We start from the raw sequence: 14,967 nt of genomic DNA, 5'->3' as shown, positions 1-14,967 counted from the left end.
ATCCTTAAAGGTGAGAGTGTTAAGAGAGGTAGAGTGGGGGGGTGGGAGGTTTGGTGGGGTGTTGGGAGAGGCAGGGAGGGGTATACTTACATTGCAATTTGAGGACAGGTTTAGATTGGCTGCAGATCCTTCAGTCCACTCTGCAGTGTCAGTACTGCTGGACTGTTTGCTGCGCTCATACTCCTTCAGCTACATGGAGAAGAGAAGTTTAGAGAGGCAGAGGGACAGGGCGGACCACCCACTCTCACCCAGCAACACTACGTCTGGCTATAATTTACTGGACCACAGAAACACAGGATGTTCAGCAGCGTTCATTCACAGTGATTCAGTGACATCTAAATGCTACAGCATGGAGCTGGAAACCAGAATCTCATTTTATATATTTTAAATATGATTGTTATGTAACATGTTGATGCCTTGGACACACAAAGAGTAGTTTGTGGATTAGAGTTGTGACGCCATTTTGGCTTTATATAGGGAACAGTTAAGGACTTATGAATTGCAGGGGAGGGTCGGGGGGATTCCTTGGAGTTGTTATCAGTATCTTACCTGCAGAGGATGATGCTAAGAATCCAATCAGTTTAGAGAAATATAGAAATGAAAATAGAAATTCTGCCTAGTAAGCTGAGCCATCAGAGTGGAGCCAAAATTGGCTTAGATTACAACAAGTAGTTTCTTAGCTTGACGGCACATGTCTTTCACATGGAACATTACTGCAAACAGACTGCTAAGAAAAAATGGAAGTAACCAAACATTTCTATTTAGGTCACACAATGACCCTGCATGTGCTTTTACAAAGTTTTACTTTGGGTAGCTTCAGGAACCATGGGCTGACAGGAACCCCTTAGCCCCCTCCTCCCCCCGCTGTCCAACTGTGACATCTGCTGTGCTCTGCCTGAGCAACATGCTAAGGCCGCAGCAGGGTAAAAATAAATTTAAAATACATGTCACGGTTTAAAAGTAAATGAAACAGCATTTAAAGATGCTTTAAAATGTTCCTATTTTGAAACCAGATCAAAAAGGCAAAAATCCAATTGAGAATTGATCTGAATCAGACAAACTACAAGCTAGACCAATGGTGTCAAAAGTAAATATTTTAACCCGCTCAGTAATAAACTAAACATTCATATTTTAATGCAATGAATAATATGGTTAGATTCGTATCAGAAACCAGTAGCATAAAACGGATAAAAGATTATTTTTTAACAGCAGGAATAACTGCTGCTTTTCTGTTTGTCTGAAAAGAAATTAGATCATATACATTTTATTTGTTAAAAACTGTATGTTTTTACTCATTTACTCAATTCATTTCACTTTATGAATATAGTGCCAATTAACAAACGCCGTTTCGAGGCACTTCACAAAGAACATACCGTATATACACATAACTATATAGTCAGTTTAATCCAATCATATGGACAAAGTCCACTTGATAGATTCCAAGTTATTAAACAATGCAGTCAATTTTAGTTTATTATTCAAAATGTTCAAGTTGGTGACTTTGCAGCAATCAGTCCATCTGCACAAGCTAAATTTTTATTACACCGCTGACCAGATGGACCAGATTTCTGTACAGATTAAGATAAAAGACATGTTGAATAAGGCAGTTGAAATTAAATTATTGACAAATAGAAAAATAAACACATCCAGAAAAAAAAATAGAACAATAGTAAAAATGTGTAATCCAACTCCTAATTCTGGCCAACTATTCAAGTCATACACAACAAAGAAACACAGCTTATCGAAGTTTGAAAGACAGGATGTAAGAAAAGAAGTAAGAAGCAGAATAGTGAGAATAGAAAAAGAAAACCTACAAAAACCAACTGACTGGCCACAAGAAAATAGACAAGAAAGCCAAGTGATTGTCCACCATATCCAAGTAGAGAAAAACCACAACACACCAAAACATCTTTCCCAACAGGTGGGGCTACTGAGCTACTAATTCACCATTACCACACTGACATTAAGAGCTGAACAACACACCCACACACACACTCCAGCAGCTCAAACCCAAACATCCTCCAAATACTGAACCTCAGGACACACCAGTTAATCTGGAGTTTGACTGTGTATCGTCTGTGTATGTGTGGGTAAAAAGGACAATGCAGTGTTAGATATGGGGCCTTGTTTGGGTTAGTAAGAGTGAGTTTTAGTAAGCCAGTGCTACTGTAAGACTATGGAGCACAAGGGGAGGAGGGAATTGGATCCAGGAGGAAGGGGAAGAAATGCGTGGGTTGAATCTGGTTTATAGATTGGTTAAGTCATTGAAGCGGGGAGGGGAGTTGAGGAGAGAGGGAGTAGACAAAAGAGATGAGGAAAAGGATTCCTACCCGAGCCAGAGCTTCTTCTACAGTGATCATTTTCTCTTTAACCATCATCATCAGCTGAATCCGCTCTTCATCACTCATTGTGATCTCGCTGGCCACGTAGCCGATATCTTCTCCTGATCAGACCAAAGGGCAAACATGAAGAAACCAAGAGAGAGTGCAATTGCTTTGCAACTTTATTCATGCCTTGGAAAACTGACAATATTTTGTCACGCCACAACCACAAACTTTGCATGTTATTGGGATATTATGTGACGGACCAGCAGAAAAAATATATAATTGTGAAATGAAAGAAAATTGATATGCTGTTATCCAATTTAAAAAATATATAAAAATCAGAAAATTATGGTTTGGATCGATATCCAGTGCCCCCAACTTTCACTACAATTACAGTTTCAAATCGTTTGCAGCTGTACTCGCCTCTATCACATTTAGGGAAATTTCTTCCCCATAATCCTTGCAAAATAGCAAAAATATTCAAATTGGATTGTGTGTGACTAATCTGATTTGCAAGCTGGATTTAGGTTTGAACTTTGACTGGTCCATTCTAACAAACGAAAATGTCTTAATCTAAAGCATCCCACTGTAGCTATGACTGTCCAGGGTCTTTCTAGCTCAGTGCCAAATCTATTGCAGCCCCAAACTGTTGTTTTTTTTTTTTTTTCAGGATTGCACTGAATTGGCTCCATTCATCTTCCCATTAAGTCGTAAAGCTTTCCTCTTGCCACTCTTCCATAAAAGCCAGATTTGTGGAGATAATTAAAAGCGTCAACAGATTCCCCTGCATGAGCAGTTGATCTCTACAGAAACTCCAGAGTTACCGTAGGCATCTCATCTGCTTCTCTAAAATCCTGCTCTTCTTCCCCAGCCCATTCGTTAAGATGGACAGCCACGTCATGGTTGGTTTGCACTTGTACTCTTTATTTTTGGGAGACCTAATGAAGCCATATCTTTGTTTATCCCTGTCCTGCCTGGCGTGTTCCTTGGTCATTATGATTTTTGTTTACTTGTGCTCTACTATAAGTCCCTGAGGTCTTCTCAGGAAAGCTGAATTTAAAATCAGACAGAAGTTTATTTGCAAAGTGTTTAACCAAAATAATGCATTTTTTTCTTTACAAGAATAAAAATGTACATATACCACAAAATTAAATAAAATGGAGTTTAGACCGAAATTAAGTTACACATGGGTTAACAGTTTACAAATTAGGGGACTTCCAAGGGTTGGTTGAATTGGACTGTATTTGGGTCAGGATCAAAGTAAAAAGGACACTAATGTTTATTTTATTTTTTGGTAAAAATATAAAAAAAAAAAACCTAATATTATCCATTTCAATATTATGCATCATATAAAATGTACATTTCAATATTATGCATCATATAAAATACACAAATATTTAAGGTGTATGATCACTGTAACTCAGGTGTGTAAAACGAGAGCCACACCAACCTTTGGATGACTGTCGGGCCACCGGTTTGTGCTGAGATTTGCGGAAGTTCTGCCAAAACGATTTGTTTTTCTTCTTATTGTCCCATTTACCTAGAAGAAGAAAACATTACCTTGGTTGATGCACAAAATCCTTCCAAGTTTATTGACCCTCAACTTGTTCCAAATGTCGGTTACAGTTTAAAGGGACCAACAAATCAACAAGGACTATGATTAACCTTCAGATTCTAGATCCACTTACAAATCTGAAGACAAACCCAATTTTGCATGTTAGCTTACCTCCAGATCCGTCTTCAGAGCTGGACTTGTGCAGAGGCATCCTGCAGAAAAAAAATAAAAAAAATAAAAAAATGATGTCAGTGGAATTACAAGTGCAATGCTTCATTTACTTCCAAATAACTCCTTCTGTTTGAACAGTAGTGGAAAAGTGCATCAGCCCTGTTCAAGCACACAAGTGTGGGGGACATTTTTGATGAAGTGGTGCTGCAGTTCTGCCTGTTCGCCACTTGGGATCAGTAATGATACTTGAGAGATTGTGAACCAGGCTCCCGAGGCTTGAGAGGGAGAGGGCGAAGAGGACGGGAAAACAAATTTGCATAGTAGAATATGGTTAGAAATCTTTTTTTTTTTAAAAAACAGACAGAAGCCAGCAAAATGAAAAGAAAACTGAATGACAAGCTGTACAAGCGAGATACAAGGAAAAGTATAGATTGGAAGAAGAGAAGCGGCCAGAAGCTGGAGGCGGAGGGACAGAGACCACAGGGCAGACTCAGCCTGTTTGTGTTTCTACTTCCATCCTCAGAACAGACACTTAGGAGGAAAAGAGAGAAAGAAAGGGAAGGAAAATGAGGGCATAAGACAGAGAGACATGGAAAATATTTGAGTGAAAAAATATCCCCATTATCTGTATAGACTGGAACAAACACGTAATTTTTTTTTTTTCTAAAACTGCATTCAGCTTCCAATCAAAAAGTCATGCAAGAGCAGTTTAAACTTATTTTCAGCTCTAGGCGGACTCTCCTTTGCTCAGACAAAGATGATAAATCCCATCTATACCTGTCAACTTCACATAAAAGGGCAAGCTTTATAGATTTCAGCTTGAAGTAGATGTTGAAAACTTGTGTAAAGTTGTCTGAGACATTGTGAGAAGAAGAAGAAATTCCAAAGGATTGAAGAAATATAAACTACATCTTTTTTTTCCCCCCTGGTCAAGTTGGCTAATGTTGAAGGATTATAATAAGACCTGTCTGAGTAAAGAATCTACACAGACAAAAAAAAAAGAACTGCAAATGTACACTGTATTTCTCACGTCTGTTTGATTTGTTTACTTTAGGGCACATTTCATGACTTTGGCTACCAGCACGTGCAGAGCCAGACACTAAAGCGATGTAAAAATGTGCATCAAGATCAAAGCTGCATGAAGAGCTTATTTCCCCCTCTGCAATGTAACTAAATGTCCGTGTGCGTGTGCACAGGAACACGTGTTTGTTCAAACACGGCACTCCTCTCATGGTGCAATGGGAAATCTCAGTGCCGCTTAAACCTTGGCTACCATGGAAACATAATGAGATGCTAATTGAATGGAGGCCTGTAAGGTTCACCCCTCTGCTCAACCACCACCCTCCCCCTAGCTTAGGCTAGAGCCAAAGCTAATGCTAATGGACCTCACTCAATAGAAGCTTTTCTGTGACAGCATTGCATCCCCCCCCCCCTCCACCCACCAAACACACCCTCTATAAATTAACCCTCACTTGGTACACATACACACACTGACGGGCTTTTAAAGTCCTGTTGGAGTTCAGGCAGCTCAGGCATTGTGTCGCTTCTGTACCTTAATTGGTTTAACCTTAAATCTTTGCCATGGTTTTCAGTTTCAGTTCATCTCTGTAGATTCAGTATTAGTATCTCATCCACAAAGCACAGGAACGTAATTAAGATAATATATACAATATTCCTCAGCTTTGCAGGGCCGACAGAAAATCTCTCCTTTTATAGTCTAATGACTAGCAAAGGTTAGATTTAGTTAAACTATTGTCTATGGAATCAGAGAACGACGGTGTGTGCATTTATTACTTTTGATCTCTTTTCTCGTCGTCCTGAATTGACCATTTTTATTGTCAAGTTCGACACAGTTTTACGTCTTCTGGACGAATTTCTCATTTTCTCATGAAAACATTTTATCCTGACAACATTAACTCAGATAGTCAACGATACAGAATACAACGTTTCCAATTTCACTTTTTGGAATGTGAAAACTATAGCAGCACAGTAAGTCCTCTACATGTAACAGTGTTAGTTGAATGTTCCTTGACATGACATTGTTAGAATTGCTAGCATGATGGTTTAGCTTTATGGTAAAGAAGGATTATATTTTGTATCAAAATAGTTTTCCTATAAAGTGAAAAGTAACAACCCTTGGTCAATTGCCAATTTGCCTCCACGCATTCACATTTCATTTAAGCCAATCTCTATTTTGCATTTTATAGTTTTTAAATTGTCTGTACCAGAAAATACCTTTTCTAGTACAGACATTGCAGTTATTTTTATCCAAAGAAATAGCTGATGCTTTTGTCTGACTACAAAGTTTATACTTGTGTGAAACAATACAAGGTGATAACAATAAACGGCAGCAGAGTGATGATGGTTGTGTCAGACAGAATGAACTTTAAGATGAGCTTCAGGGCCCAGAAATTTCAGAGTTCACACAAATGAAAGACCAGAGGCTCTCATGTTAGGAAAGCACAAAAAGCTGTAAATAAAACATCCAGAAGAAAATAACATTTTGACAACACTTTCCTCCCACACTTCCACTTTGCGCTGAGCAAAACAAGTCAATTAACTCTGCAAAGCAGCCAGAAGTTATAAATATGCTGACAAGGTGCTTAAGCTTGCCAGCATGGTACCGCTGTCAGGAAAACATTTTTCATGTGCCACAGCTTATAAATCCTTCAGATTTTTGCATAAACCGATCCTGCAGTTGGAAACCGCTCCTGAAAGCACCGCTCTCATCCAGTCAAACTTAACATGTAGACTTTCATCAAGATCCATTTGCTTATTCTGCTAACCTCCCTGATAAGCCAGCTGTCTCCTCTTTGTAACAATACCAGCCAATCAATCGCATTCCAAAACAGGAAGTCGGGCAGCTTGAACCCTGCAACCTTCTCATATCACTCTTTCATCGACACTTGCTTGCATACCAAGCATACCGGGTATTGTGCCCAGCTCCTGCCAACCGTCAGGCAGAGAGACTCAGAAATGTACGGGTGGCACAGCCACTGGATGGAGTCTGGGTAATCTTCAGCTGTCCTGCTGAGGGGCGATGATGTTGGGGAGCTGTGTGTCAGCATGCAGGAATGCCTTTTGTGGCAGTGTGAGGAATCTGTCTATCCGTTCCACTGCACATGAGAAATCATTCTACCTGAAATCCATTCGTGCACAATGGAAAGTGGACAATGGGCAGCGTAACAGAGAGACGAGAAAGGTGGGGGAGATAAAGCAGAGCGAGGATTGCAGGGGAGGATAGACGCAAAAGAAGAGGATTTTTGAGGGCATTGGTGTGAGAGATTCTGTCCTGAAACATGAAAAACTTTAATTACATCAAGGTATTATAAAGTTTTTATGTTCAACTTTTAACACCTGAAACAGAGTCTGGGCTTTTGCGAGCAGGCTACCAGAAGAATGGGTGTAAATGAATGCAAAGCCTTCTGATAAGAGACTCCCTGAAGAGTACAGGTCTGCCAAAGTCTGGATCTTCCTGATAAAGAATGGGATTCAAGGAGATCCGTGTGAAGCATGAAAAACAGGGGGGTAGGGGGACGAAGCCAGAGTGAAAAGTGCAGAATCAGTTAGGATTTCACTGAACAGCAGAGAAATGTAATTCAAACTTTGGCATCTGGTTCCTATCATCCTCGACATATGGCCGTGTAACGTATACAACCATGGGAAAAAGAGATCATGTCTGTGGTATGAACTTCCTCTGCTGCACGTGGTCGTCACATGAGCATGAAGCAGGATAGGTCACACTTGGGTGACGATCAGAAACAAGTACAAAGGGAAATTAAAATGAAAAAAAAAAAAAAAAAGATGACTTCATAGTGTTTGGTTTTGACAAAAATGGCCCTGATGCAATCTGTGAGGATTGAGCAGACTGTTAAAAGTAGCTCTATTCATTGTGCAACCAACTCTAAGATGTTCCTCGGTCTCTACCGGAAAAAGATTACCCACAGCATGACTCTCGCACCACGATACTTTTCAGTCTCTTGGCAACTTCTGATTTTCCTTTAGGAAAATGTTTACAATTTTTTTGTTTTCTTAGTATTCCTTATGTTTGTTTGCTAATGTTTTCTAAGGTTTCTTTGAGATGTTTTCTAGGGAAATGCTTTATCCATACTGAGGTTAGGAAGCCTTTATTTATTAATTTAATGACTTTTGAAGGTAACTTGATTTTATTTAGGGATAATAAAAGAGGTCTGTATAAAAAACAAATGGCAAAAAATAAAATAAGTTAAAATTCAAAGGTGCTGTATCACAGCCAACAATTTAAGTTTCAATTCCTTTTAACCACCAAAACACATATTAGCCCTAACCTCATGTGAGGATATAGTGGAGAAATGTAATGCAAAAGATGCAAACACTAACTTTTGTGTTACAAGAACCTTTGAAAGAGAGCCGCACCCACGCCCTATCCCATCCTGCTCTTTCGTCCCATGTTCCTTTTGCTGTAATCTTTCAACCATCACCCTCTCTGTCTCCCCCGCTCTTCCCCCCCCAGGACACAAAGCCAGGAAGGAAAGGTACAGAGTGCAGAGAATGGCTGCTGAACTGCGCGGGTCAGCCTGAGGAAGCAGGCTGTCGGTTTCCTTGATACTCAGTGGGGACATGGCCGAGGGACTCGGATGACCAACTGCATCAGAACTGAGATGTCTGTGTGGAGGGCTAGATGGTGTCACCCAGTTAAGAAATTCTACTTTAACATTTTTTATGTGTGCTCAGACAGCAAGCTGAATCGTGGCTGTTCAGATTCCAGCACAATCGGCTGTGCTCTGGCAGCTGCAAGTAAATGTTGCCAAATTTGGAAATGGTTTGTGGCTGCCAATTGTAGCACCAGAAATTGCCAAATATATATTTCTATGCAGATCAACTTTGCACTGTGCTGGGGGGGCTAAACTTGGGTAAAATTTAAATTGGATTTAATTATGGCATCCAGATTCTAGCCAGTTTATTTGGACAGATTGCATGCTGTAAATATGAACTTATTATATCAGCTACATGCAACATTGTGGATCCTCAGAGAAGATGTCCCTCCCTACTGGTGGAAGAGACAACATGTATTCCCCAAGGACATGGACGGCTACCTTTTCGCAACTCTCGCTTACGAGATATGTGTCATTCACATGCTGTCTCAGGAGGCCCGCGTGTTTCTGTTTGCTTACCTTCATGTGAGCTGTGGCCTGTAAAAAGTGAGTGTGATTCACGGTTTGTTGTGTGTGCAAGCATGCAGCAGGTTTATAGGATCCAGACACACTGTGCACTGTTTGGACATGCAACAGACGTACATTTCTGGATTTCAACACTGACCGCAGACACGTGTCAGAGTGATAAAGTAGGACCAAAACACAAAAAACAAAACAAAAATGAAACATACTTTCTGTCTGTTTCAGGAGTGGACATCTCACTGCTGAAGCCAAGAGATTCCTGAGGAAAACAGAGGCAAGTGTTACTTTCACAAACTTTATAACAGAATAATATTTCAAAAATATTTCTTCTGCTTTTGTTTTTCTTGTCACATTAAAATTAAGCAAAGTTAACCTGACTTAACACAAAATGTAGTTTTCAATGGATATTTTTTATAAAAGTAACTGCCCACCATTTGCTTAAACATGAATTCACTGAGTTACAACATTTTAGTTATATATTCCACATGACACACCCGGGACCGACTACCGGTAGACATGTAGAATCAAGTTCTGCCTCATTAAAAACTTTCTGGCAACATGAAGGAGGCACAAAAAACAAAGTAGGTTATAAGACTTTGCTGCTTAAAAAGAACAATAAGTTGCTGTAATTGGGAAAAACAAGAATTTAGCTGTAGTCGAAAAAATCCACTAGGAGAAAGTTTGCTGAAAACTTTTTGAGCTTAACCTCATAGACACTTAGGTTCTCCAAAACAATGTTCAGAAAAGAGCAGCAAGCCCACTTTTAAATTACTCAAAACAAATTAATGTTTTGAAAAAGTCCAGTCAATTTTCAGACTCAAATACCACAGAAATGTCACCACATAACATTAAATAGGCTATTCATTCTTAAAAAGCCTTCGCTGTTGCTTAATTTAAAAATAAATAATAATAATCAGAAAAGAAGAGTGGGTAAAAAGTAACATTTGTTTGGTGACCTAACATTCTTAAGCTTAACAAAAAAAGACTGGAGAAATCTGTACGGTGGCAAATACTATTTCCATACTTCATAAAAAGCTTAATTGCCCACCTGGATCTCATTGCGCAGCTGGAGAGATGTGCTGCTTGGGTCTTGCTTTTCCTGAAAAAAAGAAAAAAAAAGAAAAGAAAAACATATATATTACTGAACACGTTTATGCAGTTTAAATAACAGCTGCATGTTTAAGTATTGGTTGAGGGAAAGATGTTTATGGGTAAAATTCTTGGCATTATCAGGACATACCTGTACATCAGTTAAAACAAAAGCAAGCATGTGTGTGTGTACATAAATAATACATAACAAGTGGAGTCAAGACTTGCTCCAGGTAGATAAACCTGCAGAGCTCGGTTTAAATGTTAATGAATGTCTCTTCCTGGTAGTAAGTGGTGGTGCTGCCTGGTGAAGTCCTGGCTTTTAATTGCAAAACAAAACTGGCTCTGCTATCTCCATTATACTTTCCCATTTAAGTGCACTTCCCTTGACTACAAAACAAGGGCTGACTGGCTTTGTGATATATCATTTAAATAAAGTTTACAAAATGTTACGTCACTTTAAAAGTTAGTTTGCTTTTTTAGTGCTTTTGAGCTATTCCAAAGGAAAAAATATGACTCGATGTGTTTACAGACACTTTAGTTGGGGGTGTTTAAGCTACAGTGACACTCCTGAGGTCGACAATTAGTTTACGGGTAGTTAAAGGTATTTTAAAGCCTGCAACAGACCAGGGAATAAAAGGTTGACTTCAGGTCAACAGCTGTCTTTTACAGAGGTTATCTGGCTCAGCGCAGCGGGAAAAAATGTATGACATAACCTTTCACATGTTATTAATTCCAAAGTATTATTTTAATACTAAAACAAACAATGTTTTGTCTTTTGTCTTTTTTGAGACTGTTACTTTTTGAGAGTAACAGTCTCAAAAAGTAACAGTCTCAAAATACAAAAAAAGTGTCAGAGAAAACAAAATTTACTAAAAGCACAAACTGACTGCACAGCCAGCTTCCGAAAACATTTGATTGTTCTAGATCTTCTTTCCCACTATAAACATGTTTTGTACAGACCATGACCTTGACCCTCCCCCACCAGTTGCTATATATATTTTCAGTTGGCAAGCAATGGGTGGCATGTCTGTCAAGCAGCCAACTGTAAGCTACTGATTGAATTACAAAAGTCAGGTTTTTTTAAGCCACTGGTGCTACGTAATGAACAAAGCACAAACATACTATTCTGCTCAATTAGAACATTTTACATTTCTTAGTAACGTTTTTGCTTCACTTCAGTCGATGTAATAACATTTTTATAATAACCAGCATTGTTATACCATCTTAGCAGGAGCATGAGTGTAGATTTTCTGTTCTAAATAAAATCAGCTATAACATTTCTACTTACAACACACAAAAAATTATAGTCTGAGAGTTTGAATGACATATATCAGCACAGACAGCATAAACAAACAATACATTGATTTATGTATGAACTTAGTAAAGTCTTAACCCCAGCTTTCTGAAGCAATCATCACATCATGTCTTTAGTTTTCATGTAAATAATAATACTCCTCTCATGTAAATATCAATGTTCTTATTCTTTTATATGAGTCCCATATTGGTTTATGTCCCATATGGAGGTAAAATGAGCAAAGAACTAAAAATACCCAAACCGTTGCTGATGGACTGTCAGAAGATGGAACCAACAAAGACAGGAGGACATACCCAAAAACTTTCTAATTCAGTTGTGGGAGATGGTTTTTTTAGATACGAGCACAGCAGGATAAAAATTAAAACTCACACTGAAGGTGAACTTTTGATAAAAGTGTTTTGTTAATGTTTAATTTAGGACACATTTACGGAAACATTAATACCACTACCATGGTTGAGTTTCATTAGGTCCTTACAGAGAGAGAAACCGCAACCTCAGATGATTTCTTGCTTCCTCTTACTGTTTGACATTTAAAAAATACCAGAGAGGCAAAGAAAAACTGGAGGTCCAAAAAAATCAAGTATAGTTCATAAACTTTTACATGTTTGTCTGAATTGCAAGATTTGGGGATTTACATAACATGAGAAAAATTTATTTAGGTCAAAGCCGAAGTTGTTGTGGATTTTCTAATCTTGCACAAAGACGGCAGTAATCCATTCTTGTCTATCTATGTGGTAATTTAATGTGCTATCTTACCAAGGAAACGGTTTGTTTAAGAAACAGAGTTAAGATCAGCCAAGTAGGTTAGGTCAGTAGGAAGTTTTGTGCTTGGCTTTTTAAATCCCATTTATCCGAACTTTATCCTGCTGCCACCAAGACTAATAGAACCTGAAATTCCCCGAAGCCGAGAGCGGGAATAGGAAATGAGTTGCTTTTTCTTTTCTTTTGAGAAGTGTTCATCACTCTACATCTGCATGTATATTTGATCATAAAACAATAGTGAAAGGAAACTGAATGTAGAATCAGTTTCTCATACTTCCTTTGGCTTTACGCAGGGAAGTGCAATCTTTCCTCACCATCAGCTTTTAAGTGTGAGTGACTCAGTCAGAGGTGACATAAGCTCCTCACGTGCTCTTTAAGTGCTTCAATTATACGAGTCAAATGAGCAGTGACCCTGAAAAGCTGAACTGGCAAAAAGCTTCAAATTAGCCTCAACCCCTCACTTAGGATAACAGTAATCAACTGAAGACAGACTGTAAAGATGTTAGCGAGACAACGCAGCAGACAGACTCCGCTTCCACATGTCATACAAACCATATGTCCAAAATGTCTGTTTCTCTGGTCAAGGAAATGTATCTGGATGTTTGTTTGCGAGGTAAATCATTTTAAAGTCGGAAGGAGCCTTCAGACAGTGCATCCAGGGAATGCAAGGATTTCCATAATTTAAAGAGCAGGTTACCTTTCTAAGGTCTTAAAAACTTCCTAATTAACTTGCCAGGCAAATCTGGGACAGTGTTGTTTACCTTTCTATTGAAGGAAAAGATTACTGGAGACAAAGAAAAAAACCACATCCATCCCTTAAACAAGCACAGCGTTGGTGTTCCTGTTTAAACAAAAGCACTATGCAAAGCATTACGTACTTTAAAAAAAAAAAAAAAAAGAAAAGCCACATTAAGAGGGAGAGGACAGGCATTAAACAAGGCGCACATGCACATTCAAGAACACTTTCACAAAGGTAGCGGCAGGCTGGTTTTGCTATCAGATCCTCTTTGATGGGTTATCCGGCTTGTAGCAACACGGTAGACATGCATGTCTCTGCCAACAAGGTGGGGGTGGAGGGGCGGGAGGGCTGGACAGCGACATGGAGCTAGACAGAGACCCAAATCTTAACACCACGCCAAGATAGACTTAAACACAGACCGAGGAGTACCTACGCATGCAAATATCTCACCTCGACTTTCACAGACAAAACTCCTTTAAATACACAAAACTGCCCCCTGCTTGTCCTTTTCACCATCAGCTTTACTGTCTGTCTGCACACAGCATCTCTGGTGTGATGTAGATCTTGTGTTCAGAGCCAAAACAGTAAATAGAGTCAGTTTGTCAGTTTAATTTCTCCATAAAGACAGCAATTCTGTGGAGTTTATGGAGAACAGCAAGAGAACAACCAGAATCACAAAGACTAAGGAACACGTCGGACAGGCCAGGATGAAGTTAAAGATGATTTAAATCACTGCTATGTTATAAAGACATGGCTGGCTTTGAGCATCTCACAGAGCTCTGTTCAGTCCATCATTCGTAAGTATGGTACAACTGCAAACCTATTCAGACATGGCCATTCACCTAAACCGAGTGGGGAGAACTTTCATCAGAGTTACCCAACTAAATCTGGAGAAGGTGCAGAGATTACCACCACAGGTAGATTTTTATTTAAAAAAGAAGACATTTCAACTTATTTCCACTTTATAATTATGCCAAGTTTGTGTTGGTCTATCATAAAAACTCAAACTATATTGTAATATGAGATTATAATGTGTTGGAAAATTTAAGGTACAGACATTTTTTATTTTTTATTTTTTACAATTCACTGTATGTGTTTTACAAGTGGATAAGCAAGAACTATTTGGCACAGAGCATCAGATCAATACACTTTTAACAGCTATCTCTGTGGGTGCAAAGCTTAGATCTCACAAACACCCTCCCTGAGGGAGCACGCTATCCTTTGCACGAACTCACAAGCATCATCTTGTGATGCTGCCCTATTTGCCCAAAACTGGTACACATGTGTTAAGCGTGCATGTGCTTTCCCACCAGATGGCCTCTGGAGTTATTTGCCCAGATATCACCTTGTGTGTATGGACACACATCTCTGAGGGAAATGGATTGTATCTCTAACTGCCAAAGCATGACAGAGTCAGGGAAAAAAAAAAAAGAAGAGCTTTGACTAATTAGGATCACGATGTCAGCGGGCAGGAAGCTTAACATACCCCATGCATTCACTGAAAACTACTTATGAAAAGTGTCTGTGATTCCAAAAAAAAACACGCAGCCTTTTACCTGCGTTTTGAGCAATTTTAGTACAAAAGGAGCAGGCACAGAAAATGGAGAGGTACAAGACAGACGACAGCTTATTCCGGCTTATTCAGTTTATTATGAGACCTCACAGCCAGCACAAGTAGGTGGATATGCTGCAAAAGTAGAGAGAGGTTGTTTAGCGTAGGCACTCCAGCTGGCATGGCCGGCTGAATCTGGGTGGGCGAGTGAGAAGCTTCAAGGTATTAAATGTGAATGTGGAAAGACAGGCACTGAAAGGAAAGTGGGAGGCCAGCCGTTAGCCGTGGAACCAGTACAGCC

At 39.2% G+C, this 14,967-nt stretch overlaps 1 protein-coding gene across 10 annotated transcripts in view; it reads right to left on the bottom strand.

Moving 5' to 3' along the window:
- sash1a (SAM and SH3 domain containing 1a) overlaps window positions 1–14,967 on the bottom strand; it is a 192,658-nt gene that overhangs the window by 23,824 nt on the left and 153,867 nt on the right. For 7 of the 10 annotated variants that reach the window (XM_081602524.1, XM_008397744.3, XM_008397748.3 and 4 more), the window contains exons 3-8: window positions 10,255–10,305; window positions 9,416–9,465; window positions 4,051–4,091; window positions 3,775–3,864; window positions 2,331–2,443; window positions 91–189 (exon numbers count right to left, since the gene is read on the bottom strand). In XM_081602524.1, coding sequence (XP_081458650.1) covers window positions 91–189; window positions 2,331–2,443; window positions 3,775–3,864; window positions 4,051–4,091; window positions 9,416–9,465; window positions 10,255–10,305 — 444 coding nt within the window. The remainder of the gene's footprint in view (window positions 1–90; window positions 190–2,330; window positions 2,444–3,774; window positions 3,865–4,050; window positions 4,092–9,415; window positions 9,466–10,254; window positions 10,306–14,967) is intronic. The other 3 variants (XM_008397745.3, XM_081602522.1, XM_081602523.1) reach the window with 1 other exon arrangement.

The sequence above is a fragment of the Poecilia reticulata genome, chromosome 21, assembly GCF_904066995.2.
Source record: "Poecilia reticulata chromosome 21, P_reticulata-male-v2, whole genome shotgun sequence".
Taxonomy (NCBI): domain Eukaryota; kingdom Metazoa; phylum Chordata; class Actinopteri; order Cyprinodontiformes; family Poeciliidae; genus Poecilia; species Poecilia reticulata.
This window is presented reverse-complemented; position numbering and strand designations above follow the sequence as displayed.